General features: G+C 40.0%; 1 protein-coding gene, 1 long non-coding RNA gene and 1 pseudogene across 4 annotated transcripts in view; 1 reads left to right on the forward strand and 2 right to left on the reverse strand.

The window, feature by feature from the left end:
• Positions 1–2,168: 2,168 nt before the first annotated feature.
• LOC112631107 lies at positions 2,169–20,200 on the reverse strand. Its single transcript, XR_003121070.1, has 2 exons — positions 19,703–20,200; positions 2,169–2,492 (listed from the first exon to the last, which is right to left on the reverse strand). It is a non-coding gene; the product is annotated as an uncharacterized LOC112631107 (long non-coding RNA).
• On the reverse strand, positions 9,903–10,904 carry LOC112631106 (annotated as a pseudogene). Its single transcript, XR_003121069.1, has one exon. The product of XR_003121069.1 is annotated as a translationally-controlled tumor protein pseudogene (transcript).
• A 10-nt stretch (positions 20,201–20,210) lies between the features above and the next one.
• The window catches only part of TNKS2 (tankyrase 2), a 67,420-nt gene continuing 59,779 nt past the window's right edge, over positions 20,211–27,851 (forward strand). The window contains exon 1 of one of the 2 annotated variants that reach the window (XM_025395589.1): positions 20,211–20,777. In XM_025395589.1, the coding sequence (XP_025251374.1) occupies positions 20,579–20,777 (199 nt within the window). In that variant the 5' untranslated portion in view covers positions 20,211–20,578. The remainder of the gene's footprint in view (positions 20,778–27,851) is intronic. The other variant, XM_025395588.1, reaches the window with a different exon arrangement.

Here is a 27,851-nt window from a genome sequence, read left to right on the forward strand (position 1 = left end):
TACAACTAACTGTGTTATTAGCTTCCCAAGGCTGCTGTAATAAAGTGCCATAAATCTGGTGGTTTATAACAACAGAAATTTATTCTCTCACATTTATGGCAATGAAAAGTTCAAAATCGGCCAGGCGCGGTGTCTCACGCCTGTAATCCCATCACTTTGGGAGGCCAAGGCGGGCAGATTACCTGAGGTCGGGAGTTTGAAAGCAGCCTGACCAACATGGAGACACCCAGTCTCTACCAAAAATACAAAATTAGCCGGGCGTGGTGGTGCATGCCTGTAATCCCAGGTACTAGGGAGACTGAGGCAGAAGAATCGCTTGAATCCGGGAGGCGGAGGTTGCGGTGAGCCAAGATCATACCATTGCACTCCAGCCTGGGCAACAAGAGCGAAACCTCCGTCTCTCAAAAAAAAAAAGAAAAAAAGAAAGAAAAGAAAAGTTCAAAATCAAGGTGTCAGCAGGGCCATGCTCTGTCTGAAACACTTTATGGCAGAATTCTTCCTTTCCTATTCTAGCTTCTAGCGGTTGCCAGCAATCCTCACATGAGTTTCTCCCTGTGTGCCCTCTCCTTTTCCTTCAATGTAATCATAAATGCAGTGATTACATTTAGGGCCCACCCTAATCTGATATGACTTCATCTTAATATACATCTTAATTACATTTGCAAAGATCCGATTTCCAAATAAGGTCCCATTCTGAGGTGCCAGGTAGATATGAATTTGGGAGGGACACTATTCAACCCAGTAAAGTTTGCCCTCTGCTTCCCCAAAACTCACACCCATCCCATGCACAAAATACATTCACCCCATCGCCATATCCTCAAAAGTCTTAACCCATTCCAGGATTAACTCTAAATTCAAAATCTCTGCTAAACATCCACCCAGTAAAGTTTCAAATATCATTACCTATATAATCTTAATCAAGTATGGGTGAAACTCTGGGTATGGTCCATCTCAGGGCAAAATTATTCTCCATCCATAGATTTGTGAAACTAGAAAACAAGTTCCCTGCTTCTAGAATACACTGATAGAACAGGCATAGGCCAGATATTCCCATTCCTAAACTAAAAAAATTGGAAGAAATGAAGGACTTACTTGTCTATAGCAAGTTCACAACCCAGCAGTGTAAATTCCCTTGGGTTTCAAAGCCTGAGAGTAATCCTTTATGGCTTGATGCTATGTCCTCTGGGCCCTCTGTGGCAGGAACTCCTTTCTCTCTGACCTCTGCATCCGTGGCTCTGCCCTCAAAAGTCATTCCTCCTTCACTTTGTCTTGTCTCTGTCCCTTTCAGTCCAGGCTGGCAGTGTTTCTGCTGGTATAAAATTCTCAAAAACATTGTAAGTCTTTCACAAATGTCAAGGAGTCTCACATTGTTAGACATCAAGGTGCTCCATGGGTCCTTCCTGGATAACCCCATCTTTGTTGCAGGCTGTTACTGAGATGGTTGATTGGATCCCTAAATCACACACCTAATGTCTACAGCAAACAGCTGTCTGCTGCACCTTAGCCCTTTTTCATAGCATGCTATTTGGATAGTGTAAGAATCTTCCAAATGATCAACTCTTGGTTTCTTTTTCCTAAACAGTACATTTCTCAATGTATCTCTTTCTTCTCTCATCTTACTGTAAGCAGCAAAGAGAAATCTGGCTGCACCTTTCATACTTTGCCTGGAAATCTCCTAAGTCAAATTTCCAAGTTCTTCTTTTACAAGTTCTACTTTTCACCAAACAGTAGAGCATAATTCAGCCAAGTTTTCTGCCACTTTATGACAAGGATTGCCTTTTCTCTAGTGTCCAAGAATATGTTTCCCATTTATATCTGGGACTTCACCAGAAGCACCTTTATCGCTCATATTTCTAGAAACATTCTTTTAGAGGTAATATATATATGCCTTAACACAACAGAAGCTTTCTCCATAGCTCTCCTTCCTTCTTTCTGAGCCCTAACCAGAAGCTCCTTAAACTTCAATACTTCTACCAACAATCTCTTCAAGGCAACCCAGGCTTTTTCTGGCATGCACCTAAAAATTCTCCCAGCCTCTACCCACTACCCAGTTCCAAAGCCACTTCCACATTTTTAGGTGTTTGCCACAGCAGCATCTCACTTCCCAGTACTATCATGTTTATTAGTTTCCCAGGGCTGCCATAACAAAAGACCACAAACTAGGTGGCTTATAACAACAGAAATTTATTCTCTCACAATTCTAGAAGCTTGAAGCGTATAATCAAGGTGTTGGCAGGGCTGCGCTCTCTCTGAAGGCTCTAGGAAAAGACACTTTCTTGCCTCTTCCAGCTTCTGGTGATTGCCAGCAATCCTTAGTGTTCCTAGGCTTGAAGATGCATCACTCCAATCTCTGTCTCCATCCTCCATGGCCACATTCTGAGGTGCTGGGTGGATATGAATATCCAACACATTTCAATCTGGTATAGTCTTTTTCTGCCGCCTTCCTATTTCTGTTTTAACTCACTGTCTCCGAGTCCAAGCTGTTCAATTCCCTTTATAATGAAGAGAAAAATGAATGTTGGCAAGGGAAAGTATTCTGTTTAAAGTTGAGAAAACTACTTGTCAGAGTCAGTCCTATAGTTGCTTTAATTATATGTATAAGTACCCCTGGAGTTATTTGCTGTATGTTTGTTTGTTTAGGGTGTTTGCTGCAAGCACCCACTGGTTCCACACAATCTTTTCTGGATTCTGTTAGCTGCTATTCTATTCAGGAATTTTACATCTATGTTCATGAGTGAAATTGGCCTGTAATTTCTCTTTTTTGTTTCTTTCTGTCTGCTTGGGTTATACTAGCTTCATAGACTTAGGAAGCATTTCCTCTTTTTCTAGTCTCTGGAAGAGTTTGAACAAGATTGGAATAATCTATTCAATGACAGTTTGGTAGAATTTTTCTGAACAATTCTTTGGGTTCATTGTTTACTTTGTGGAAAAAAATTAAATTATTGATTGGGTTTGACATTAGAATATCCGTAAACATAATTGATTATGTGAACAGAAGAACAACAACAAAAAAACCACATCTCAATAAGTGTAGAAAAAAAGCATTTAGGCTGGACACGGTGGCTCACGCCTGTAATCCCAGAACTTTGGGAGGCCAAGGCAGGCAGATCACAAGGTCAGGAGTTCAAGACCAGCCTGACCAACATGGTTAAACCCCATCTCTACTAAAAATACAAAAATTAGCCAGGCATGGTGGCGCACATCTTTAATCCCAGCTACTCAGAAGGCTGAGGCAGAATTGCTTGAACCTGGGAGGCGAAGGTTGCAGTGGGCCAGATGGCGCCACTGCTCTCCAGCCTGGGTGACAGAGAGAGACTCCATCTCAAAAAAAAAAAAAAAAAAAAAAACAAGAAAAAGAAAAAAAGCATTTAATAAAATTCAACATCTGATTATGTTTCAACATCTATTCATAACTACTAAAACATTACCAAAGCTAATGTTTTTTTAAAACATCAAACCTGAGCATAGTGGCACATGCCTGTAGTCCCAGCTGCTAGGGAGGCTGAAGTAGAAGGATCACTTAAGCCCAGGAGTTCAAGGCTGCAGTGAGCTATGATGGCGCCACTACACTCCACCTTTGGCAACAGAGTGAGGGTCTCGCTATAGTAAAAAGAAAACAGAAAAAAAAAAAAGAAAAACATCATTCTCAGTAGTGAAACTTAGCTGTTTTTTAAAAAATCAGAACATGACAAGCATGCCCAACGTTAATACTTTTACTCAATATTATATTTGAGGTCTTAGCCAACCCAGCAAGGCCTAGCATTGGAAAAGGAGAAATTTTTTCCACATATTCACATTCACAGACGATAAGACTGTCTAGAATACCCAAAACAATAGACAAGTTATTGGAAACAATGAGAGAGTTTGGCAAAATGGCTCGCTCGCTCTCTCTCCCTTTCTCTCTCTCTCTATATATGAAACAATCCCTTCCCTTCCACATATATATATATATAAAATATATAATTTCTACACCCCACCAAAAAATAATTCAAAAATATAATGTTAAAGTCTTTATTATACAACTTTTCAAACATACACAAAAATTGGGAGAATAGTATAATGAACTCTCACACACCCATTACCCAGCTTCGCTTCAACAATTATCAACACTTGGCCATTCTTCTTTCATCTCCCCCAACTTTTTAAATGAACTACTTAAAATTGAAAATAGTGACATTATATCAGATAAACTATTTTAAACAAATGTCATGTCACCTTACCAGTAAATGCATATGAGTTTCTAATGAAGGCTTTTCATTTTTATCATAATGAACACAATTTTAGCATATAACCTAATCAAATTAACTCTAATACCTTAATATCATCTAATATCCAGTACAAATTAAAATGTATCAAAGTGCTTCAAAAATATATTTTACACTGGTTTGATAAGCCATACTTTTGTTTTTTTACCATTTATTATAGCAATAAAAGAAGGAGGTGTGAGACCTATGTGAAGGAAACTGTAAAACTTTACTGAAATTCTTTAAAGAAGAAAATGAATGAAGAGATATGCCATGTTCAATGATGACAGGACTCAATATCTTTAAAATCACAATAGTGAACTATAAATTCAGTGCAAGTCTCGTCAGCATTCAAATGGGGTTTTCAAAGAACCTGAGCCTCTGATTCCAAAATTTATATGGGAGATCAATATCTCAAGAAAATCAAAGAAGAATATAGTGGAAGATTTGCCCTACCATATAACAAAACTTATTATAAAGAGTATTAAGATAGTATGGTATAGGAGGAAGAATCTATAGATCAAAGATCAATCAGTGGAATGAAATAGAGTCCAGAAACAGAGTTATGAATATATGGAAGCTTGATGTGGCACTGCAGCTCTCTTCCTAAATGAGGAAACACTTACTAGGTGGTACAAGGACTATTTTTTATTCTCCTGGGGAAAAAATAAAAGAAATTGAATAGCACACTATAACCCAAAATCAAGTCCATAAAGATTAAGAATTTAAATGGTAAAAGCAAAAATTTGAACTTTTAGAAGAAAATATAATACCTTTACAACCTTGAGGTAAGGGAGAATTCATAAATAAACTCTTGATTAAAGGATGTACAAATTTAACTATATTTGTACTATAAAAGATATTCAGACATCTTTTCATTGGGGAAGTAAAAAAACAAACTACAAACTTGGAGAAGATATCTTTCAACACATACAACTGATACAAGATTAATATCCAAAATAGATACAAAATGCCTACAAATCAGTAGCAAAAGATAAACAACATAACACCAAAATGGGCAAAAAAAAAAAAATAAGCATTTTACCACAAGGAAATACAAATAGACCATAAACATAAGAAAAGATATTACTGTGTTTTGAATGATGTTATTGCATCCAAAATTCATGTTAAAACTTAATCCCTAATGCTGCAGTATTAAGAGGTGTGGCATTTGGTAGGTGATTAAGTCATGATCAATCTTAACCTCTTGAATGGTATTAACATGATTGAAGGGACTGTTCTGTCTTTCCACCTTCACACAGTGCTCCTCTCCTCCAGAGGATGCAGCAACAAGGCACCATATTGGTAGCATAGAGCAGCCCTCAACAGACATCAGTCTTTTTTATTTTTTTATTTTTAGTTTTTGTGGATAGTAGGTATGTATATTTATGAGATACATGAGATATTTTGATACAGGCATGCAATGCATAATAATCACATCATAGAAAATGGGGTATCTAACCTCTCAAGCATTTATCCTTTGTGTTACAATCCAATTATGCTTTTAGTTATTTTTAAATGTACAACTAAATTATTATTAACTACAGTCACCCTGTTGTGCTACCAAATACTAGACCTTATTATTTTTTTCTGTACTCATTAACCATCCCTTTCTCCTCCCCCAACTCCCCTCCCCCCACCAAATACCAATCTTGCCAACATCTTGAACTTCCCAGACTCTGGAACTGTGGGAAATAAATTTATATTGTTTATAAATTGCCCAATCTCTCAGGGATTTTGTTATAGCAGCACAAACAGGCTAAGATACTTGATTTTATTTGCTTTTCTTTTTAAACCATATTCGCCTTTTTTTTTTTTTTTTGAGACAGGATCTCACTCTGTCACCCAGGCTGGAGTGTAGTGGTGACATCATGGCTCATTGCAGCCTCAAACTCCTAGGCTCAGAAGATCCTCCCATCTCAGCCTCCTGAGTAGTTGGGACTATAGGCACACACCACCCCACTTGGGTGATGTTTTTATTTTTTGTAAAGACTATCTTGCCCAGGCTCTGTATTAACCATTTTTAAGTACAGGCATGCCTCAGAGATATTGTAAATTTGGTTCCAGATCACCATAATAAAGCAAATATTACAATAAAGGGAAATCACATGACTTTTTTTTGTTTCTCATTGCACATAAAAGTTATGTTTACATTATACTGCAGTCTATTAACTGTGCAATAGCATTATGTCTAAAAAATCAATGTACATACCTTAATTTTAAAATATTTGGAGGAGGCAACAGATGCTTCCACTGATTATTCTCCCCAGAAAAACGCCAAATTTAACAACTATTTACAGAAAAAAGCACCTCCATAAGAACCAAAAATCAAGTGAGTTATCACAGTACCTGGTTTTTAACTTCATATCTCTGAAAGAGGCACTGAAGAGGGTAGGAAAGACAGTCTTAAATTGCTGACACCACCCCTTTCCCATCTCGTGCACAGAGAGAGAATCTGTGTGCTTAGGGGTCAGGAAGAGTACAGCAATTATAGGATGTTGCATTGGAACTCAGTGCTGTCAACACTGTGCAGAACTCAGCTGACACCCACGGAGGCAGCACTGAGATGAGCCCTAGCCAGAGGGAAATCATGCATCCCAGGGGTCAGAACCTGAGTTTCCACAAGCCTCACCTCCATGGGCTAAAGTGCCCTGCGGTTCTAAGTAAACTTGAAAGGCAGTCTAGGCCATAAGGACTGCAACTCCTAGGCAAGTCATAGTGCTGTGCTGGGCTTGAAGCCAGTGGACATGGAGGGACATGCAACCTAGTGAGACACAGCCAAGGTAGCTAAGGGAATGGTTGCACCACCACTCCCCCTATCCCAGGCAGCATAGTTTGCAGCTTCAAAAGTGAGCCCTTCCTTCTGTCTGAGGAGAGGAAAGGGAAGAGTAAAGACAACTTTGTCCTGCGACTTGGATATCAGATCAGTCTCAGTAAGATAGGGTACTGGGCAGAGTCCTAAGGCATCTAGCTCCTAGACAGCATTTCTAGACACACCCTGGGAAGAAGGGAACCCACTGCCTTGAAGAGAAGGACTCGGGCCTGGCATGATTCACCACCTGCTGACTAAAGAGCCTTTGGGCCCTGAATAATCAGCAGCGGCAACCAGGTAGAACACACCATGGGCCTTGGGTGAGACTCTCAGATGTGCTGACTTGTGGTGTGACCCAGCACATTCACAGCCGTGATGACAAAAAGGAGAGACTCCTTCTGCTTGAGGAAAGCAAAGGGAAGAGTAACAGGGACTTCGTCTTGCAGCTTAGATACCAGCTCAACCACAGTGGGGTAGAGCACCAAGTGGTAGGCTCATGGGATTCCTGATTCCAGGCCTTGGTTTTTGGCAGGTGTTTTTAGACCTACCCTGGGACAGAAGGGAACCCACTTCCCTAAAGGGTAAGTCCCAGGTCTGGCAGCATTCACCACAGCTGACTGAAGAGCCTTTGGGCATTAAGGGAACATCGAAGATAGTGTGGGAGTACTCCTCATGGGCTTGTGCTGGTGGTGACTGAGGGGAGAGACTCCTGTGCCTGGGGAAAGGAGAGGGAAGAGTAGGAAGGACTATGTCTTGTGGTTTGGGTGCCAGCTCAGCTGTAGTGGAATAGAGCACCAGGTACCTATCTCGAGTTTCCAACCCCAGACCCTGGCTCTGAGACAGCATTTCTGGACCCACCTAGGGTCTAAGGGAACTCATTGCCCTGAAGGGAGGGACACAGCCTAACTGCCTTTGCCGTCTGCTGACTATAGAGCCCTAGGGCCTTGAGCAAACATAGGCAGTAGCCCAGGAGTAGGTACAATGGGCCTTGGGTGAGACCTAGTGCTATGTTGGCTTCAGGTCTGACCTAGTGCAGTCCCAGTGGTGGTGATCACACTCCCCTAGATCACCCCTCCCCTAGATCCAGGCAGCTCAGCACAGAGAGAGCAACTGTATTTGTTTGGGAGGAAGTCAAAGAACAAGAGTGTCTACATGATAATCCAGAAAATTCTTCCAGATTTTATCCAAGATCACCAACATTGTCCCTCTGTGACTATGCAAGAACCACATTGTTACTGGGCTTGGGGTCCCCCCTAATGCAGATATGGTTGCAGTGACCAAAAACTTAGATCACAATACTCAAGTCTCTTTGAATACCTGGAAAGCCTTCCAGAGGTGGGTACAAGCAAGCCTACATTGCAAATACTACAATAAATACCTAACTCTTCAATGCTCAGAAACCAACAAACATTCACAAGAATCAAGGAAAACATGGCCTCACCAAACAAACTAAATAAGGTACCAGGGTCCAATCCTGGAAAGACAGAGATATGTGATCCTTCAGACAGAGACTTCAAAATAGTGCGTTGAAGAAACAAAGAAGTTCAAGATGAATTCAAGAGATGGAATTCAGAATCCTATCAGATAAAATTAACAAATACATTTAAATAATTAAAAAGAACCAAGCAGAAATTTTGGAGTTTAAAAATGCAATTGACATATTGTAGAATGAATCAGAGTCTCTTAACAGCAGAACTGATAAAGCAGAAGGAAGAATTGGTGAGCTTGAAGACAGGTTATTTGAAAATGCACAGCCAAAAGAGACAAAAAAGAAAAGAATATAACAGGATGAAGCATACCTACAAGACCTAGGACATAGCCTTAACAGTGCAAGTCAAAGAGTTATTGAATTTAAAGAGGAGGCAGAGACAGAAATAAGGCTAGAAAGTTTATTCAAAGGAATAATAACAGAGGACTTCCCAAACCTAGAAAAAGATATTAATATTCAAGTATAAGATGATTATAGAACAACAAGCAGATTTAACACAAGACTCCTAAAGGGATTTAATAATCAAACTCCCAAAGGTCAAGGATAAAGAAAGGATCCTAAAAGCAGAAGAAAAAAGAGGAAAGAAAGAAAGAAAGAAAGAAAGAAAGAAAGAAAGAAAGAAAGAAAGAAAGAAAGAAAGAAAGAAAGAGAGAGAGAGAGAGAAAGAGAGAGAAAGAAAGAACAGAGTTCCAATATTCCTGGCAGCAGACTTTTCAGTGGAAACCTTATAGGCCAGCAGAAAGTAGTATGACATATTTAACGTGGTGAAGGAAAAAAACCTTTTACTCTAGATTAGTATATCTGGCAAAAATATCCTTCAAACATGAAGGAGAAATAAAGACTTTCTTAGACAAACTGAAGCTGAGGGATTTCATCAACAACAGACTTGTCCTCCAAGAAATGCTAAAGAAAGTTCTTCAATCTGAAAAAAGAAAAAGGATGTTAATGAGTTGTAAGAAATCACCTGAGGCCACACGCGGTGGCTCACGCCTGTAATCCCAGCACTTTGGGAGGCCAAGGCGGGCGGAACACCTGAGGTCAGGAGTTCGAGACCAGCCTGACAAACATGGTGAAACCTCATCTCTACTTAAAATACAAAAATTAGCCGGGCGTGGTGGCAGGCGTCTGTAATCCCAGCTACTCAGGAGGCTGAGGCAGGATAATTGCTTGAACCCGGGAGGTGGAGGTTGCAGTGAGCTGAGATCACACCATTGCACTCCAGCCTGGGGAACAAGAGTGAGACTTCGTCTGAAAAAAAAAAGAAATCATCTGAAGTTACAAAACTCACTGGCAATAGTAAGTACACAGAAAAAACAGGGTCATTGTGATGTATAAAATACTCATATCTTTTTTTTTATCCACTGAATGAGTCTCTTTTTATTCTCTTGGTAATCTCTTGCAGTTAACTACTTGCGTTGTAGGTGATGAAATGGGTAAGGCTCCACACTTCAGATGTTGGCACTGCTATGAGCATGGTCTTTCCCTTTATTGCAACTCACAATCAAAACCTTTGATTCTTTTTTATATTCCAGTCCCAGAAGTAAAAGTTAATTGATGAGTAGTAGCTTACAACCAGGCTCTAGCTCCTCCAGGAACACTACAGGATGAATTTGGTTTAACTATGCCTTAAACTAAAAGGCATTCTCTCAAATGAGTTTAAATGCATTTTATTTTTAGACAACCTACATGACACGTTTTTCTTAAAAACAAAGCCTCCATTCCAAATAAATCATGGTCAAAATAAGTGAAGAGCTCAAGATTATGTCAGTCCCATTTGTCTTAAGTCCTGGTGTTGTGTGGATGACAAGCAGAAGCCAGTTATGATGACAGATGATAGATCCAAAGTAATTGCCAAATTTGTTAACATTTTTCCATTTCTAAACCATCCTTAAAGAAAATCATATATGGGGTCACACCATCCTCACGGTAGTCCAATAGAGCAACCATGCCATCTGGATCCACGTTTTCACCAATAAAGAACTGGGAGTTTTTGAAATTAGCAAGGATGTGCTTGATTTGTTCTGCAGCCCCCGTCATAAAAGGTTTTACTCTTTCTGGTCTCTGCTCTTCAAGTTTGCCTTTGACTGATTTCATGTAATCTTTGATGTACTTCTTGCAGGTTTCTTTTGTGAAACTTGTCTCCTGCAGGTGATGGTTCATGACAATATCCACACCAGTGATTACTGCGCTTTAGGTACCTTCGCCCTCGGGGCCTTCAGCGGAGGCATTTCCACCAATAAGCGAGTCATCAGTGTTACCTTGTGTCCTACTAACCATCTTCCCCTCCACCTCCAGGCACAGCCCGGATCTTGTAGTTGTCGGAGAACATCTCATCTTAGCTGATGAGGTCAGGGTAGATAATTACGATGGCGACTGAAGGGAGACGAGGGCGGCGCTAGCTTAGCAGGAGCCCGAAACTCGGAGTGAGCGCGGTGCAGCTGGGGCGGCGCTGGGCGGGGAGGGGGGAGCGGGCGGAAAAAGCTAAAATACTCATATCTTAAGTAGAAAGACTAAAAGATGAACTGATCAAAAATAATAATTACAATAAATTTACAAGATATAGTACAATGAGATATAAATAGGAACAACAAAAAATTTTTTTAAAAGGAGGAACAAAGTTAAAGTGTGGAGTTTTTCTTAGTTTTGTTTATTTGTGCAATCCATATTAAGTTATCATCAGTTTAAAATAATGGGTTATAAGATATTATTTGAAAGCCTCATGGTAACCTCAAATCGAAAAACATACAATGAATACACAAAAAGTGAAAAGCAAGAAATTAAATCATACCACCAGAGAAAATCAGCTTCACTAAAAGGAAGACAGGAAGAAGGAAAAAAAAAAGGAGGAAAAGACCAGAAAACAAATAACAAAACGGCAGGAATAAGTCCTTACTTGTCAATAACATTGATAGTAAATGGACTAAACTCTCCAATCAAAAGACGTAGAGTGGCTGAATGGATTTAAAAAACAAAACTCAACAATTTGCCTGTAAGAAACACACTTCACACATATAAAGACACATACAGACTGAAAATAGATAGTTTTCAAGACAAAAACTATAAAAAGAGACAAAGAAAGTCATTTTATAATAATAAAGGGGTCAATTCATCAAGAGGATATAACAGTTGTAAATATATGTGCATCCAACACTGGAACACCCAGACATACAAAGCAAATATTATTAGAGAGATAGATACCAATACAATAATAGCCGAAGACTTCAACACCCCCACTTTCAGCATTGCATAGATCATCCAAACAGAAAATCAACAAAGAAATATCAGACATAATATGCACTATAGACCAAATGGAACTAATACGCATTGACAGAACATTTTATCTAATGGCTGCAGAATATACATTCTTTTCCTCAGCACACGGGTCACTCTAAAGGATAGACCATATCTTAGGCCACAAAACAAGTCTTAAAACATTCAAAATTTAAAATAATATCAACTGCCTTCTCTAACCACAATGGAATAAAACTAGAAATCAATAACAAGAGGAATTTTGGAAACTATACAAACACATGGTAATTGAACACTATGCAGCTGAATGAACAGTGGGCCAATGAGGAGATTAAGAAGGAAACTGAAAAATTTCTTCAAACAAATGATAATGGAAACACAACATACCAAAAACAATGGAATAAAACAAAAGTAGTATCAAGAAAAATGTAAACCTGTAAGCACCTACATCAGAAAAGTAGAAAAACTTCCAATAAACAACTTAATGATGCACCTTAAAGAACTATAAAAGCGGCCGGGCACAGTGGCTCACGCCTATAATCCCAGCACTTTGGGAGGCCGAGGCAGGCGGATCACGAGGTCAGGAGTTCGAGACCAGCCTGGCCAACATGGCGAAATCCTGTCTCTACTAAAAATACAAAAAATTAGCCGGGCACGGTAGCGCATGCATCTAATCCCAGCTACTTGGGAGGCTGAGGCAGGAGAATCATTTGAATCCGGGAGGCAGAGGTTGCAGTGAGCAGAGATCATGCCACTGCACTCCAGGCTGGGTGAAAGTGTGAGATTCCGTCTCAAAAAAAAAAAAAAAAACTATAAAAGCAAGAGCAAACCAAACCTGAAGCTAGAAGAAGAAAAGAAACAATAAAGATCAGGGCAGCACTAAATGAAATTGAAATGAAGAAAGCAACACAAAAGATCAATGAAACAAAACGTTGATTTTTTGAAAAGATAAAATTGACAAATCTTTAGCCGACTAAGAAATAAAGAGAGAAGATTCAAATAAAAGCAGCAGTGAAAAATGAGACATTATAATTAATACCACAGAAATTCAAAGGATCATTAAAGGCTACCGTGAGCAACTATATGCCAATAAATTGGAAAACCTAGAAGAAATAGATAAATTTCTAAACACATAAAACCTATTAATATTGAATCATAAAGAAATCCAAAACCTGAACAGAACAATAACAAGTAATGAAATCAAAGCCATAATAAAAAATCTTCCAGCAAAGAAAAGCCTGGGATCTGAAGGCTTCGCTGTTAAATTTTACCAAATATTTAAAGAAGAACTGATACCAATCCTACTCAAACTATTCCAAAAAACAGAGGAGGAGGGAATACTTTCGAACTCATTCTACAAGGCCAGTATTACCCTGATACCAAAAAGAAAAACACATCAAAAAAAGAAAATACAGACCAATATCCCTGATGAACATTGATGCAAAAATCCTCAACAAAATTACTAGTAAACCGAATTCAACAAGACATTAAAAGATCATTCATCATGACCAAGTGGGATTTATCCCAGGGATGAAAGAATGGTTCAACATATGCAAATCAATGTGATACATCATATCAACAGAATGAAGGACAAAAAGCATATGATCATTTCAACTGATGCTGAAAAAGCATTTGGTAACATTCAACATCCTTTTATGATAAAATACCTCAAAAACTGGATATAGAAGGAACTTACCTCAACATAATAAATACTATATATATGACAGACCCACAGCTGACATCATAGTGAATTGGGAAAAACTGAGAGACTTTCCTCTAAGATTTGGAACACTACAAAGATGCCCACTTTCACCACTGTTACTCAACATAGTACTGGAAGTCCTAGGTAGAACAATAAGACAAGAGAAAGAAATAAAGAGTATCCAAATTGGAATAGAAGAAGTCAAATAATCCTTGTTTACAGATTATATGATCTTATATTTTGAAAACTCTAAAGACTACCAAAAACCTTTTAGAACAGATAAACAAATTCAGTAATGTTGGCTGGGTGCAGTTGCTCATGTCTGTAATCTGAACATTTTAGAGGCCAAAACAAAAGGATTGCTTGAGCCCAGGAGTTCAGGATCAGCCTAGGCAACATAGGGAGACTCCATCTCCAAAAAAAAAAAAAAAAAAAATTAGCTTGGCATGATGATGCATGCCTGTGGTCCCAGCTACTCAGGAGGCTGAGGTGGAAGGATTGCTTGGGCCCAGGAGATTGAGGCTGCAGTGAGCCCTGATCATACCACTGCACTACAGCCTGGGTGCAAAGTGAGACCCTGTTTCAAAAAACAAAACTCAGTAAAATTACAGGATACAAAGTCAACATACAAAAATCAGAAGCATTTATATATGCCAGCAGTGAACAATCTGAAAAAGAATTCAGGAAAGTAATCCCATTAACCCATTTATAATAGCTACAAATAAAATTAAATACCTAGGAATTAACCAAAGAAGTGAAAGATCTCTACAATGAAAACTAGAAAACATTGATGAAAGAAATTGAAGAGAACACAAAAAAATGGAAAGAGATTCCATGTTTATGGATTGCAAGAATCAATATTGTTAAAAGGTCCATACTACCCAAGGCAGTCTGCAGATTCAGTGCAATCCCTATCAAAATACCAATGACATTCTTCACAGAAGTAGAAAAAAACAATTTTCAAATTTATACGGATCCACAAAATACCCATAATAGCCAAAGCTATCCTGAGCAAAAAGAATAAGACTGGAGAAATCACATTACCTGACTTCGAGTTATACTACAGAGCAAGAGTAACCAAAACAGCATGGCAGTGGCATAAAAACAGACATAGACCAATGAAACAGAATGGAGAACCCAGAAATAAATCCATACATCTATAGTGAACTCATTTTTGACTAAGGTGCCAAGAACACATATTGGGGAAAGGACACCATCTTCAATAAATGTGCTGGGAAAACTGAATATCCATATGCAGAAGAGTGAAACTAGACCCCTATCTCTCATTATATACAAAAGTCAAGTCAAAATGGATTAAAGACTTAAATCTAACACTTCAAACTATGAAACTACTAAAAGAAAACATTGGAGAAACTCTCCAGGTCATTGGACTGGGCAAAGATTTCTTGAGTAATACCCCAGAAGCACAAACAGCCCAAGCAAAAAATGGGCAAATGGGATCACATCAAGTTAAAAAGCTTCTGCACAACAAAGGAAATAATCAACAATGTGTAGAGACAATCCACAGAAAGGGAGAACATATTTACAAACTATTCATCTGACAAAAGATTAATAACCAGAATATATCAAGAGCTCAAACAACTCAAAAGGAAAAAAAATCCAATAATCTGATTTAAAAATGGGCAAAAGATCTGAATAGACATTTCTCAAAAGAAGACATACAAATGGCAAACAGAGGAGGGCACAGTGGGTCACACCTGTAATCCCAGCACTTTGGGAGGCCAAGGCGGGCAGAACACTTGAGGTCAGGAGTTCAAGACCAACCTGGCCAACATAGTGAAACCCCGTCTCTACTAAAACTACAAAAATTAGCCAGTCATGGTGGCAGGCACCTGTAATCCCAGCTTCTCAGGAGGCTGAGACATGAGAATCGCTTGAATCCAGGAGGCAGAGGTTGCAGCGAGCCGGGATCGTGCCATTGCACTCCAGCCTGGGTGACAGAGTGAGACTCTGTCTCAAAAACCAAATGGTTCATAGACATGTGAAAAGGTTTTTGACATAATTGATCATCAGAGAAATGTAAAAAACATTTTCTTTGCTCATCCAAAACTACAGTGAAATATCATCTCATCTCAGCTAAACTGGCTTTTATCCAAAAGACAGGCAATAACAAATGCCAACAAGGATATAGAGGAAAGGGAACCCTCATACACTTTTAGTGGGAATGTAAATTAGTACAACCACTATGAAGAACAGTTTGGAGGTTCCTCAAACAACTAAAAATATAGTTGTCATATGATCCAGCAATCCCACTGCTAGGTATATACCATAATGAAAGCAAATCACTATATTGAGGAGATATCTGCATTCCCATGCTTATTGCAGCACTGTCCACAATAGCCAAAATTTGGAAACAACCTAAGTGTACATCAGCAGATGAATGGATAAAGAAAACATGGTGCATATACACAATGGAGTACTATTCAGCCATAAAAAACGTATGAGAGCTTATCATTTGCAATAACATAGATGGAAATGGAGATCATTACATTAAGTGAAATAAACCAGGCACAAAAAGACAAACTTTTCATATTCTCACTTATGTGGGAGCTAAAAATTAAAACAATTGAACACATGGAGATAGTAGAATGATGGTTACCAGAGGCTGAGAAGGGAAGTAGGTGGGGGATGTTTAATGGGTACAAAAAATAATTAGAAAGAATGAATAAAATTTATTATTTGAAAACACAACAGAGTGACTATAGTCAATAACAATCTAATTGTACATTTAAAAATAACTAAAAGGTATAACTGGATTGTTTGTAACACAAAAGATAAATGTTTGAAGTGACTGATACCCCATTTACCCTGATATGATTATTATGCCTTGAGTGACTGTATCAAAATATCTCATATACCCAATAAATATATACACCTGCAATGTACCCCAAAAATTAAAAATTCAAACCATTTAAAAATTAAAAATAGATATTTTGTTGCTAAAAAATGCTAACAGTCATCAGAATCTTCAGCAACTTGTCATCTTTTTGCAGTAGGAGGGTCTTGCCTCAATGATATTAAGGGCTGCTAACTGGTAATGGTTGCTGAAGGTTGGGGTGGCTATGGCAATTTCTTAAGAGAAGATAAAATGAAGTTTGCCATATAAATTGACTGTTCCTTTCACAAAAGATTTCTCTGTGGCATGCAACGCTGTTTGAAAGCATTTTACCCACAGAACTTTCAAAATTAGAGTCTATTTGGGTGTTAAAACTTAATGGCAAAACAAACAAAAAAAAAATAGAGCCTATGCTCTCAAGCTCTGCTACTGCTTTATCACCTATGTTTATGTAACATTCTAAATTCTTTGTTGTCACTTCAACAACTTTTACAGCATCTTCACCAGGAGTAGGTTCCATCTGAAAAAAAAAAAATGGTTTTTTTTTGCTCCATAAGAAGTAACTCCTCATCCATTCAAGTTGGTTTTTCTGTTTGTTTGTTTTCAGAGACAGGGTCTCCATCACCCAAGCTGTAGTGGAGTGCAGTGACATGATCACAGCTCACCACAGCCTCAAATTCCTAGGCTTAAGCAATCCTCTCATCTCAGCCTCCCAGGTAGCTAGGATTACAGGTGCACCCCACCACATCCAGCTACTTTTTTAAATTGTATCTTTTATACAGATGGAGTTTCACTATGTTGCCCAGGCTGGTCTCAAACTCCTGGCCTCAAGTAATCCTGCTGCCTCAGCCTCCCAAAGTGCTGGGGAGCCACCACACCCAGCCTCTGTTCAAACTGTATCATGAGATTGAAGCAATTCAGTCATGTTTTCAGGCTCCATTTTAGTTCTCTTGCTATTTCCACCACGTATGTAGTTACTTCTTCCAGTGAACTCCTGAATCTCTCAAAGTCATCCATGAGGGATGGAATCAGCTTCTTCTAAATTCCTACTAATGTTGATATTTTGACCTCCTCCCATGAATTTTAATGGCATCTAGAATGGTGAATTCTTCCAGAAGATTGTCAATTCACTTCACCAAAGTCCATCAAAAGAATCACTATCTATGGCAGCTGCAGCCTTATGTAATGTATTTCTTAAATAATAAGACTTGAAAGTTGAAAGTAGTCCTTGATCCATCTACAGAATGGATGTTGTGTTCGCAGGCATGAAAACAACATCAATTTCTTTGTACATCTCCACCAGAGCTCTTGAGTATCCAGGTACAATGTCAATGAGCAGTAATATTTTGAAAGGCATCTTTTTTTGCTGATAAATGGGTCTCAACAGTAGGCTTAAAATATTCAGTAAGTCATGCTATAAACAGATGTGCCATAATCCAAGCTTTGTTATTCCATTTATAGAACACAGACAGAATAGATTTATCATAATCCTTAAGGGCCCTAAGATTTTCAGAGTGGTAAATAAGCACTGGCTTCATCTTAAAGTCGCCAGCTGCATTAGCCCCTAACAAGAAAGTCAATCTATCCTCCGAAGCCAGACATTGACTTCTCTCTAGGTATGAAAGTTCTAGACAGCAGCATCTTCCAATAGAAGGCTACTTCATCTACAATGATAACGTATTGTTTAGTATAGCCACCTTGATCAATTACCTCAGCTATATATTCTAGATCAGTAGTCCCCAACCTTTTTGACACCAGGGATTGGTTTCATGGAAAACAATTTTTCCGCGGACTGAGGGGTGGCGGTGGAGGGGCATGGTGGGGGCGGGGCGGGGAAATGATTTGGGGATGAAACTGTTCCACTTCAGATTATCCGGCATTAGGGCATTAGAGTCTCATCCTAGATCCCTCACATGTGCAGTTCACAATAGGGTTTGCGCTCCTGTGAAAATCTAATGCTGCTGCTGATCTGACAGGAGGCGGAGCTTAAACGGTAATTCTCACTCCCCGCCCATCCCCACCCCGCCCCCCCCCACCTTCTCCAGCTGTGCTTCCTTGTTCCTTACAGGCCAGGGACCAGTACCGGTCCAAGGGCCGGAGGATGGGGACCCCGCTTCTAATTAACTTGCTATAGCTGCCACATCAGCATTTGCTGCTTCACCTTACACTTCTTTCTACATTATGAAGACAGCTTCTTTCCTTAAACTTCATGAACCAACCTCTGCTAGCTTCTAACTCGTCTTCTGCAACTTCCTCAGGTCTCTCAGCCTTCACAAAATTGAAGAGAGTTAGGGCTTTGGTCTGGATTCAGCTTTGGCTTAAGGGAATGTTGTGGCTGGTTTGATCTTCTATCCAGACCACGCAAACGTTCCTCATATTGGCGGTAAGGCTGTTTCACTTTCTTATCATTCATGTGTTCACTGGAGTAGCACTTTTAATTTCCTTCAAAAACTTCTCCTTTGCATCCACAACTTGGCTGTCTGGTGCAAGGGGGCCTATCTCAGCTTTCAACATGCCTTCTGCACTAAGCTGAATCATTTCTAGCTTTTGATTTAAAGTGAGAGATATGCAACTTTTCCTTTCACTTGAAACCTAGAAACCATTGTAGAGTTCTTAACTGGCCTCATTTCAGTATTATTGTGTAAGGGAACAGATAGGTCCAAGGGGAGGGAGAGAGATGGTAGAATAGCCTGTCAGTGGGGCAATCAGAACACATATTTATTGATTGATTGCTGTCTTCTATGGGTGTGGTTTGTGGTGCCCCAAAACAATTACAACGGTGATTTCAACTTCTCACTGATTATAGATCACCATAGCAGATTTATGAGAAGAAAAATAATAAACGCAATCATATTGGTAGTGTTCTAGTCCTAGATACGTTCATGCATGTTCATTTTATTGATAAGCACCATAACTTCAATTTCATATGCATAAAAATGTTCAAAAAAGTGTACATTCTCTTTTAGTACTGTAGTGAGTCAACACTCCCCAACAAAAACTGGATTTCCTGAAAAACAGGTTAAGGTAGCAGGTGGCGGGGGGATGCTTTTCAGAATGCCAAAGGTCAACATGTATCATCTTCTGCAAGTAAAATGTACGTATATGCATACCTTTCCTTCAGTTTAAGACAAGGGGGTGTCGTGGGGAATTATCGTGTAAAACTTCACCACTACCTTAACCATAAAAATCAAGTATGTGCTTTTCTTTGGTTTGTTGGTCAAAGAAAAAATTACAACTCAGAAAACTTTCTTGGAGATGCCTATGCTCAGTGTATCCAAACTTTAGGCATGTCGGGTACAATATTGATTTACAAAAAGTTCCTCTAATCAATCCTGAGCTAGTAACTTACTGTGGAAAGAGTAATTGATCACAGCCATCCCTCCAACTGGAGTCAACTTTCATGACTCTTCTGATTTCCTTTATTTTGGGGCAGTTCATCCAAACTAATTAAACGGCAACTACCTCACTTTTGATAAGTGGTTTACAAGAAACAGCAACAACAAAGCAGTTGCGGAGGAAAGAAAAGAAACACAGTTAAAAAAAAAAAAAGGAAAAGAAATCTCCCAGGAGAAAGGGATGTGGAAGCTGAAACTACGGACAATTTCCACACTAAGACTTCCAAAAGCATATGCAAGAACAGAGCAAAACTTTCAAGTGCTCTTTTTCAGTGTAATGCTAGCGACGAAGTTCAGCTTGGAAAGCCCAGGGCTTAAAAAAAAAAAAAAAAAAAAAAGACAATATGTAGAATCGTTTGGCTTCAGCAAAACCCACCGCAAACATGGCGGTGGGACTAAGCCCCTTCTCCCGACGCCGAAGCCTCTCGCCTCACATTTCCCACAAACCCTTCTTGGCGCCCCGCTCGCCGAAACCTGCCCGGCCGGTGCCCGGCCACTGCGCACGCGCAGAACGACGTCACGTGCGCTCCCAGGGCTTGGCGGAGCTGGCAGGAGGGGCCTTGCCAGCTTCCGCCGCCGCGTCGCTTCAGGTCTCGGACGGTGGATTCGCGCTGCCTCAGCCGCTGCGGGGCAGCCGGGGGGCAGGGAGCCAAGCGAGGGGTGCGCGTTGGCGCGGCCATGGGACTGAGCCGGATCCGGTGACAGCAGGGAGCCGAGCGGCCCGGGCCCTGAGCGCGTCTTCTCCGGGGGGCCTCGCCCTCCTGCTCGCGGGGCCGGGGCTCCTGCTGCCGTTGCTGGCGCTGCTGCTGGCTGTGGCGGCGGCCAGGATCATGTCGGGTCGCCGCTGCGCCGGCGGGGGAGCGGCCTCCGCGAGCGCGGCGGCCGAGGCCATGGAGCCGGCCGCCCGAGAGCTATTTGAGGCGTGCCGCAACGGGGACGTGGAGCGAGTCAAGAGGCTGGTGACGCCTGAGAAGGTGAACAGCCGCGACACGGCGGGCAGGAAATCTACCCCGCTGCACTTCGCCGCAGGTAACCGGGGCCAGCGTTCCCTCGCCTCGCTCCAGACACCCACCTGCGCACCCGGGGCCCACAGGCCTGAAACCAGTGCTCCTCCGCCCCCCGACCTTTCTCCAGGGCTCAGGTCCTGGTGATCTCGCTCTCTTCCAGTGGGGACTGAGGAGATTGGGGTGGGGTGAGCGTGCCACACTCACTGGAAGTTTTTGTTTTGTTTTTTTGCCGGGGGTGGGGGGTGGTTTGGGGTTTTGGCTTTGTTTTGTTTTACAGTATCAACAATACCTGTACCAACTTCCGGTCTTGTTACCCTAGAAGGCCTCTACACACAAGAAAGAGTAGGGGAAGTAGTTGATAGACCTTATGATTTAAAAGGTCAGTTATCTCCAAAATTTTTCGTTCTTGCGAGTTCCATTTGGGTTAAGGTCTTGAAGGACTTTGTAAAATACAAGGAAGTAATTTCGGAGGAGTAACTTAACAGGACCTTCACACATTAGCATTAGTTAGTTTATCAGAATAGCCAATCATTACCAAGTTTCTGGAGTGACTAGAACTGGAAATAGGCAAGTTTGGGAGAACTGAAATCTGACTTAGGCTGGGTGCGGGAAGCCTTAGACGCACACACACACAAACACACACACACACACACAAGTTGGGGTGGAAAGTAGTAGTGTAAGAGAAAAGCTGGTGCAAGTACTTTAGCTTGAATCTAGAATTTAAGTTGGGACTAACCTTGCTTCATTCTGAAATTTAGATCGTTTGAATTACATTAATATATAGTAGTTTCACTTCATGATATAAGCATGTTAAATTTAGTCGAAGAATTTAAAAGAGCCTTAGATGGAATATTCAGCTTATTTCCATAAAACATGCATGCTTTTCAGTTGTAGGAAAGATTATGACTTTTTCTAACTTCAGGTGAGTCATACGTGATTGAAAATGGGAGTACCTCTTCTTACCTCTGACAATCCTGGTTTTTTGTTTTGTGTATTTCATGAATGTTTAAAACAATTTTTTAAAAAATCAGGGAATACTTTTAAAGTACTCCTGTTCTTTTGGAGCCAGGTTGATGAAGAGAAAAGGAGCAGTGAGAAAGATTTCCTGTTTCACAGATACTACTTTTACACTTTCTACGAATTGGAGATTTGTTCGCTTTAACCTATTCCGGGTTTTAAATGTAAATACTACCAGGAGGTATGCTTTTTTGACCAATTGCACCTTTGTTGGATTTCCACTGGGGAGTCTTTTAAAAAGAAGAAAGTTTGGAGAATCTAGGTGGGAGAATTAAAAACAGTTTGTGGGCAATGGAAAGAGAAGGAAGAATACGTAAGTCAAATCACACCTAGTTAGCCTTTTTGCCTGAAATTTTGGTGGTAAGTGCTGCCGTTCTTGGGCTAATTTAGATTGTCCTGTTTGACCATGTAGTCAACATTTAAACAACTGGTTTGGCAAACTGTCACGATCAACTGATACATAAGCCAAAGGGTAGGGTTACTTAGATTCTGTTCAGTTGATCTGTGGGATAAAAATAACCAAGAAAGATCTTAGTTGCTACCTTTTAAGAATTTGGTGTATTAGTGAGTTCATATCTGAAAATAGTAATATTTAGAGATGTAAGGTTATGGTGTTAGATCCTCACTGACCTTGTTCCTTCTCTACTTTCCCGCCTTCAGTTCTGTACCAACATTTCAAAGCATTTTTTTACATAGGTTTCATTTTGTTTGTTTAAGTTTGGAAAACTTAATATTTTGGAAACCAACACACCACTCGCAACTTACCCAAATTATCAGGTATAGGTTATGAAATTAAGAGGTAGAGGTATGAAAAGGGACTAATAAAAATTATGAGGTGGGGGTTCTTCATTCAACCAGAGCTTTTAAAGTCCTGCACTTCTATCATATAAGAAACTTTTTAAAAAACTGGCTTTGTAAATTTAATCTGAATTTTAGGTTCATCAGAGAAAAGCTCTTTAAGTGCATCTAACTACTTTTTCACTTAATGTATGGAGAATACATTTTATAATCTGTTGTAGGTAGTGAGTTATCAGTCATGTTAATGTGCCTGCAAGCGTACTGTTGGAAGTTCAGCACAGGTGGTGGTATTATGTAACTGCCTGACCAAGCAGTTTCTTGTGTTTGTACATCAGTCATAGAGTTAGCTGTTGGAGGTGATGGGGGACATAATTATTTTAAAATTTTTTATAGCCAGTTAAAGTTTGGAGATTTTATTAGAGGAGGCATGTTTTTTGTCTTTTTGTTTTGATTCCCAAGTAGTATTAGCACTGAGAGGTGCGTGCAGACCACAGAAAATGAAAATCAGTTTAGAAAACATTTGGTTTAATTTCATCCCCAAAAGTTAGTTCAATTAAAAGAATAATCAGTTGCCAGCACCAAGACAGTTAAATTCTATTAATGAGGAAGACAGTCAGCATAAACAGGAATTTTCCTTCTAATAGGTGATTTTTTATTACTGCACTAGATTGCATACTTTTCTTCTAAATATTATTTAAGAAGTAATTCCTTAGGAGAAAAATGACTCTGAAAATTGTTTCCTTTTCAGTCCGCCTGCCACTGCCCCCGACCATACACAGATATACACAAGATAGGAATAATTTTTTTTTTTTTTTTTTTTTGAGACAGAGTCTAGCTCTGTCTCCCAAGCTGGGGTGCAATGGCATGATCTCAGCTCACTGCAACCTCCATCTCCCAGGTTCAAGCAATTCTCCTGTCTCAGCCTCCTGAGTAGCTGGGATTACAGGTATGTACCACCACGCCCGGCTAATTTTTGTATTTTTAGTAGAGACAGGGTTTCACCATGTTGGTCAGGCTGGTCTCAAACTCTTGATCTCGTGATCCGCCTGCCTCGGCCTCCCAAAGTACTGGGATCACAGGCGAGAGCCGCCGTGCCTGGCCAGGAATGATTTTTTCCAACACGTAACAGAACTTGTAGAGGCAAGTTGGTGGTAGGGTGGCTGTTGCTCTAATTTTACTAAAAGCAAAAGTATCTGAAATTCTTGACAGTTAATGCCCTAGAAAACAACAGATTTCAGTAAAGAAGGTTCTGCTTCTCTGAGCTTATTTCTAAAAAGTAAAGAAGAGGTGACACGAACTTGGGGAGAAAGTCATCTTGATGTCATAGAAATTAAAGAAATATGTGGCATTCCTTACAATCTTAGAACTCTTGGAGTAGAGGTAGAAGCTTGCATTGTAGAGTCCTAGCTAAACAAGGTAACGCTTGTTTTATATTTATAATATGTTACAATTAGTATGAGTATGCTACTGAGCCATATACATTGGACTGGTTAGACTGGACTTGGATTATTATATTCAATTGTGTGAATCAAATATAAGATGGGATTTTTTTTTATTCAGAGGAGGAAAGTGGAATCAGAACGTCTGGAATTTATTGCACAAGCATAGATAGGAAAATTAGTGCTGCTTATTCTAGAGATGAAAGAAGACTATACCATGTTACCGTCTTCACATATGTGGAAGAATCACAAAGAGTGAGTGGATATTACTTGTGTGGCTTTGGGAGTCAAAACTAAGGCCAGTAGGTGGAAGGTTACAAGTGGTCAGACAACCTTTAACAATATTCAGCCATGGAACTGGCTGGAAGTATCCAAGCAGTGGCTGGACTGGCATTTTTCAGAGATGTTGTAGAGAGGATTTCAGCCTAGTTCAGCCAACAAGTTATAATCTCATTGGTACAAGAAAATGGGATGATTCCTCCAATCGAAGGCTTTGACTGCTCAGCTACCAAAGATATACTAGCTTTTGTGATTGCCATTCATATCTTTTCCCGAAATGATAACTATTGGAGACCTCCAGTAACCTGTCAGTAACATTTCCTTCTTTGGCTGTAGGCCAATATCATAGTTGTAAGAGATGCACAAAATTTATCCAATACTCTTCACCTGAAACTACAATTATAGATTGTTGTTTTAAGGATTGGTTTTTGCTATGGGAGATGTTTAAATCATACATCAGCAGGAAACCCTAGTATCAAATAAAGATCAATCTATTTAGGAATTCATCATCTTTCTTGACTTGTCATATCTCCCAATGTATTATCAAGATTTTGAGCCATACCTTTGCCCTCAGCTCTTGCTGGATTTAGAGGTAGACAGTTGACTTCAGTAACAAGAGTTTGGAGTACTCCTTTCGGTATTCCCCCATTCAGATGGTCAAAATTTCATCACTGTAGAGGCCATGGCATTCTTTTCCAAGTCTCTACTAATCTGGCCAGACAGTATATCTATCCCAAGTTGAGATGGGCAAAGTCCTCTCCCTTGTATTCTTCATTCTTAAGAAATATATGTGGGAAATACTTTTCTGGATCTTAGCAAACTGAAGTTAATAGTAAATAAGGCCCAGGCACGGTGCCACAGGCTATAATCCCAGCACTCTGGGAGGCAAAGGCAGGAGTATCACCTGAGCTCAAGAGTTCAAGACCAGCCTGGGCAACATGGTAAAACCTCATCTCTACAAAAAAATTGAAAAATGAGCCAGGCATGGTGGCACAGGCCTGACACTTTGGGAGGCAAAGACAGGAGTATCACTTGAGCTTAAGAGTTCAAGAGCAGCCTGGGCAACATGGCGAAACTTCATCTCTACAAAAAAAATAGAAAACTTAGCCAGGCATGGTGGCGCAGGCCTGTAGTACTAGCTACTTGGGAGGCTAAGGTTGGAGGATTACTTGAGCCAAGGCTGCAGTGAGCTGAAATTGCACCATTGCGCTCTAGGCTGGGCAACAGAGGGAAACCTTGTAACACAGAATAGTAAATGAGAGGTTTAAAATGACATTCCTCAGAAAAAATCTGTCACTGAGAGTCCTGACTGACTGTTGCTTGAAAGCTGGAGGCTGTTTGATTATACCTTCCAATCTCCCAGACCACAGGAGCTTTGTTTTGTGGCATTTGTTGACATTTTTCCAGAACTTTGCCTTTGGACAAAACCCTGTGTGATAGCCTACCTTTAGATATTGCAAGACATCACCATCTCATATGGGACCAATGGTATTATCAGTGATTAATCCCACCTTTGGACTATAAAAGACAGGAGAGGAATAGCACTTACTTAAACTTCCTAAGAGTCTAAGTTGGTTTCTCTGTAGGGACTTGACTGCCTCACAGCTTTTGGGAAGCCATTCAGATGAAAGCATGTTTCCAGTATAGCAGCAAAATATGATACTATTAACAATAGTCATGGTTGGCAACCAGTACCTGGAGCTGCTGAAACTGATGGCATCTAGATAAGTAATAAATTTGACAAGAGGCTACTTTCTCTGTTTTCACAAATCATTAACACCATATTCTTTGTGAGGGTCCTTTCCTATTCCAGCAGAGTATTAGACATGCATTAAACAAATGTTTGTCAAGTCCTACTATATGCCAGACACCTTGTCCCTGAGTAAACTGAAATGAATAAGACACAATACCTGCCATTAACTGACACGTGGTTAATGTGGTCAACAAATACACTTTACAGATAGGTCTGCTTTGCTTCACTGTAAGCACTGTGTAGTAGATTCATACTCTGTGTATGGTTTCATCAGGATTTTCACAAGTAGAACAGTGTTTGAAGTTGAGTGCTGTTCCATAATTACAAAATAAACTACAGTATGTCCTGAGCAGCCATGACTACCAACTTTATTTAGGCTTCTGGTTCCTCATAAAGAGATCCTTAGAATATGGAGATTGATATTGACTCTGAGGATATGCCTATTTATGTTCTACCTGGCCAGTGAGAATGTGATCAGAATATACCCTGCAAAGCATTTTTTCTTTCAGAAATTGATGCTTAACAGAAGTACTTTGAACTATTCTTGAGACCATAACAATAGGGATTTTATCAAGGATTACTCCTCAGTTTGGGAGGTATGATTTTTTTGGGGGTCGGGGTGAGACACAGAGTTTCACTCTTGTCGCCCAGGCTGGAGTGCAGTGGTGCGATCTTGGCTCACTTCAACCTCCACCTCCCAGGTTCAAGCAATTCTCCTGCCTCCTGCTTCAGCTTCCCAAGTAGCTGGGATTACAGGCATGTACCACCATGCCTGGCTAATTTTTATATTTTTAGTAAAAACGGGGTTTCACCATGTTGACCACGGTGGTCTCGAACTCCTGACCTCAGGTGATCCACCCACATCTGCCTCCCAAAGTGCTGGGATTACAGGTGTGAGCCTCAGCGCCCAGCCAGGAAGTATCTTAAATCTAAAGATTTCGCTAGACTCCAAACAGCTTTTTTTTTTTTTTTTTTTTTTTTTTACATAGCTACCTATTGACTGCTTCCAAATAATTTAAGTGCCCAAGATGTGGCTTCAAACTTTCAAAATCTCAGACTCTTCATCTACTGTCTCAGCGTAGCAGATTACATTCACTCACATATTGTAGTTCTTACCTTATGAGTGTAAAATCATACTGACCTCTACTATCAGTCACCAGACTGGTTTCAGACATCTTAATGACTAGGAAATCATGTTGATACAAGCATTGACACAAGTAATCTGTGTCTTGGAATGTTGGTAACTATGTGGGTATAATCACTTTACCCATTCTACCCATATCGATTGCCTCAGCTAAAACTTAGTTTCAGTAATGTCTTTCTCTTTAACTCTGATTTCACACAACCCTCTTCTCTTTCCAGTCTTATTTTGACAGAAAGCTACTACTTGACCTTCTTTTAGATCACCAATCCTTTGGGACAGATATCTTCCCACTTGACACTGTCTCTTGTAACAGCTAGATGTTTTACTCCAGCTATTTCTGTGCACACCTAACTCTCCTTTCTGGGGGAGTTAGCCTGTGAGTCACCATTTTGATTACTTCAGATATGCTTATTACTGCTGAAGAATAGTAATCCTTATTCTAAAATGCTTGCGTACATCAAATAACTTTATAGAGTTAGCTTTACAACTTTTTCTTTATTTTGATTCTTTTTCTCTTACTTTCCAAATTAAGAAGCCTTTTTCTAAAAGCATTTCCTGCAGGTGGGTGGTAAGTGGTTGGGATAGCAGAACCATAGATTAGGGCAACTGTGGATAGCCTACTTGGGGAGGACAGTGTGATCAGCAATGCCCAGGAAGTGATCAGGA

This window comes from Theropithecus gelada, chromosome 9 (assembly GCF_003255815.1).
Source record: "Theropithecus gelada isolate Dixy chromosome 9, Tgel_1.0, whole genome shotgun sequence".
Lineage (NCBI taxonomy): Eukaryota > Metazoa > Chordata > Mammalia > Primates > Cercopithecidae > Theropithecus > Theropithecus gelada.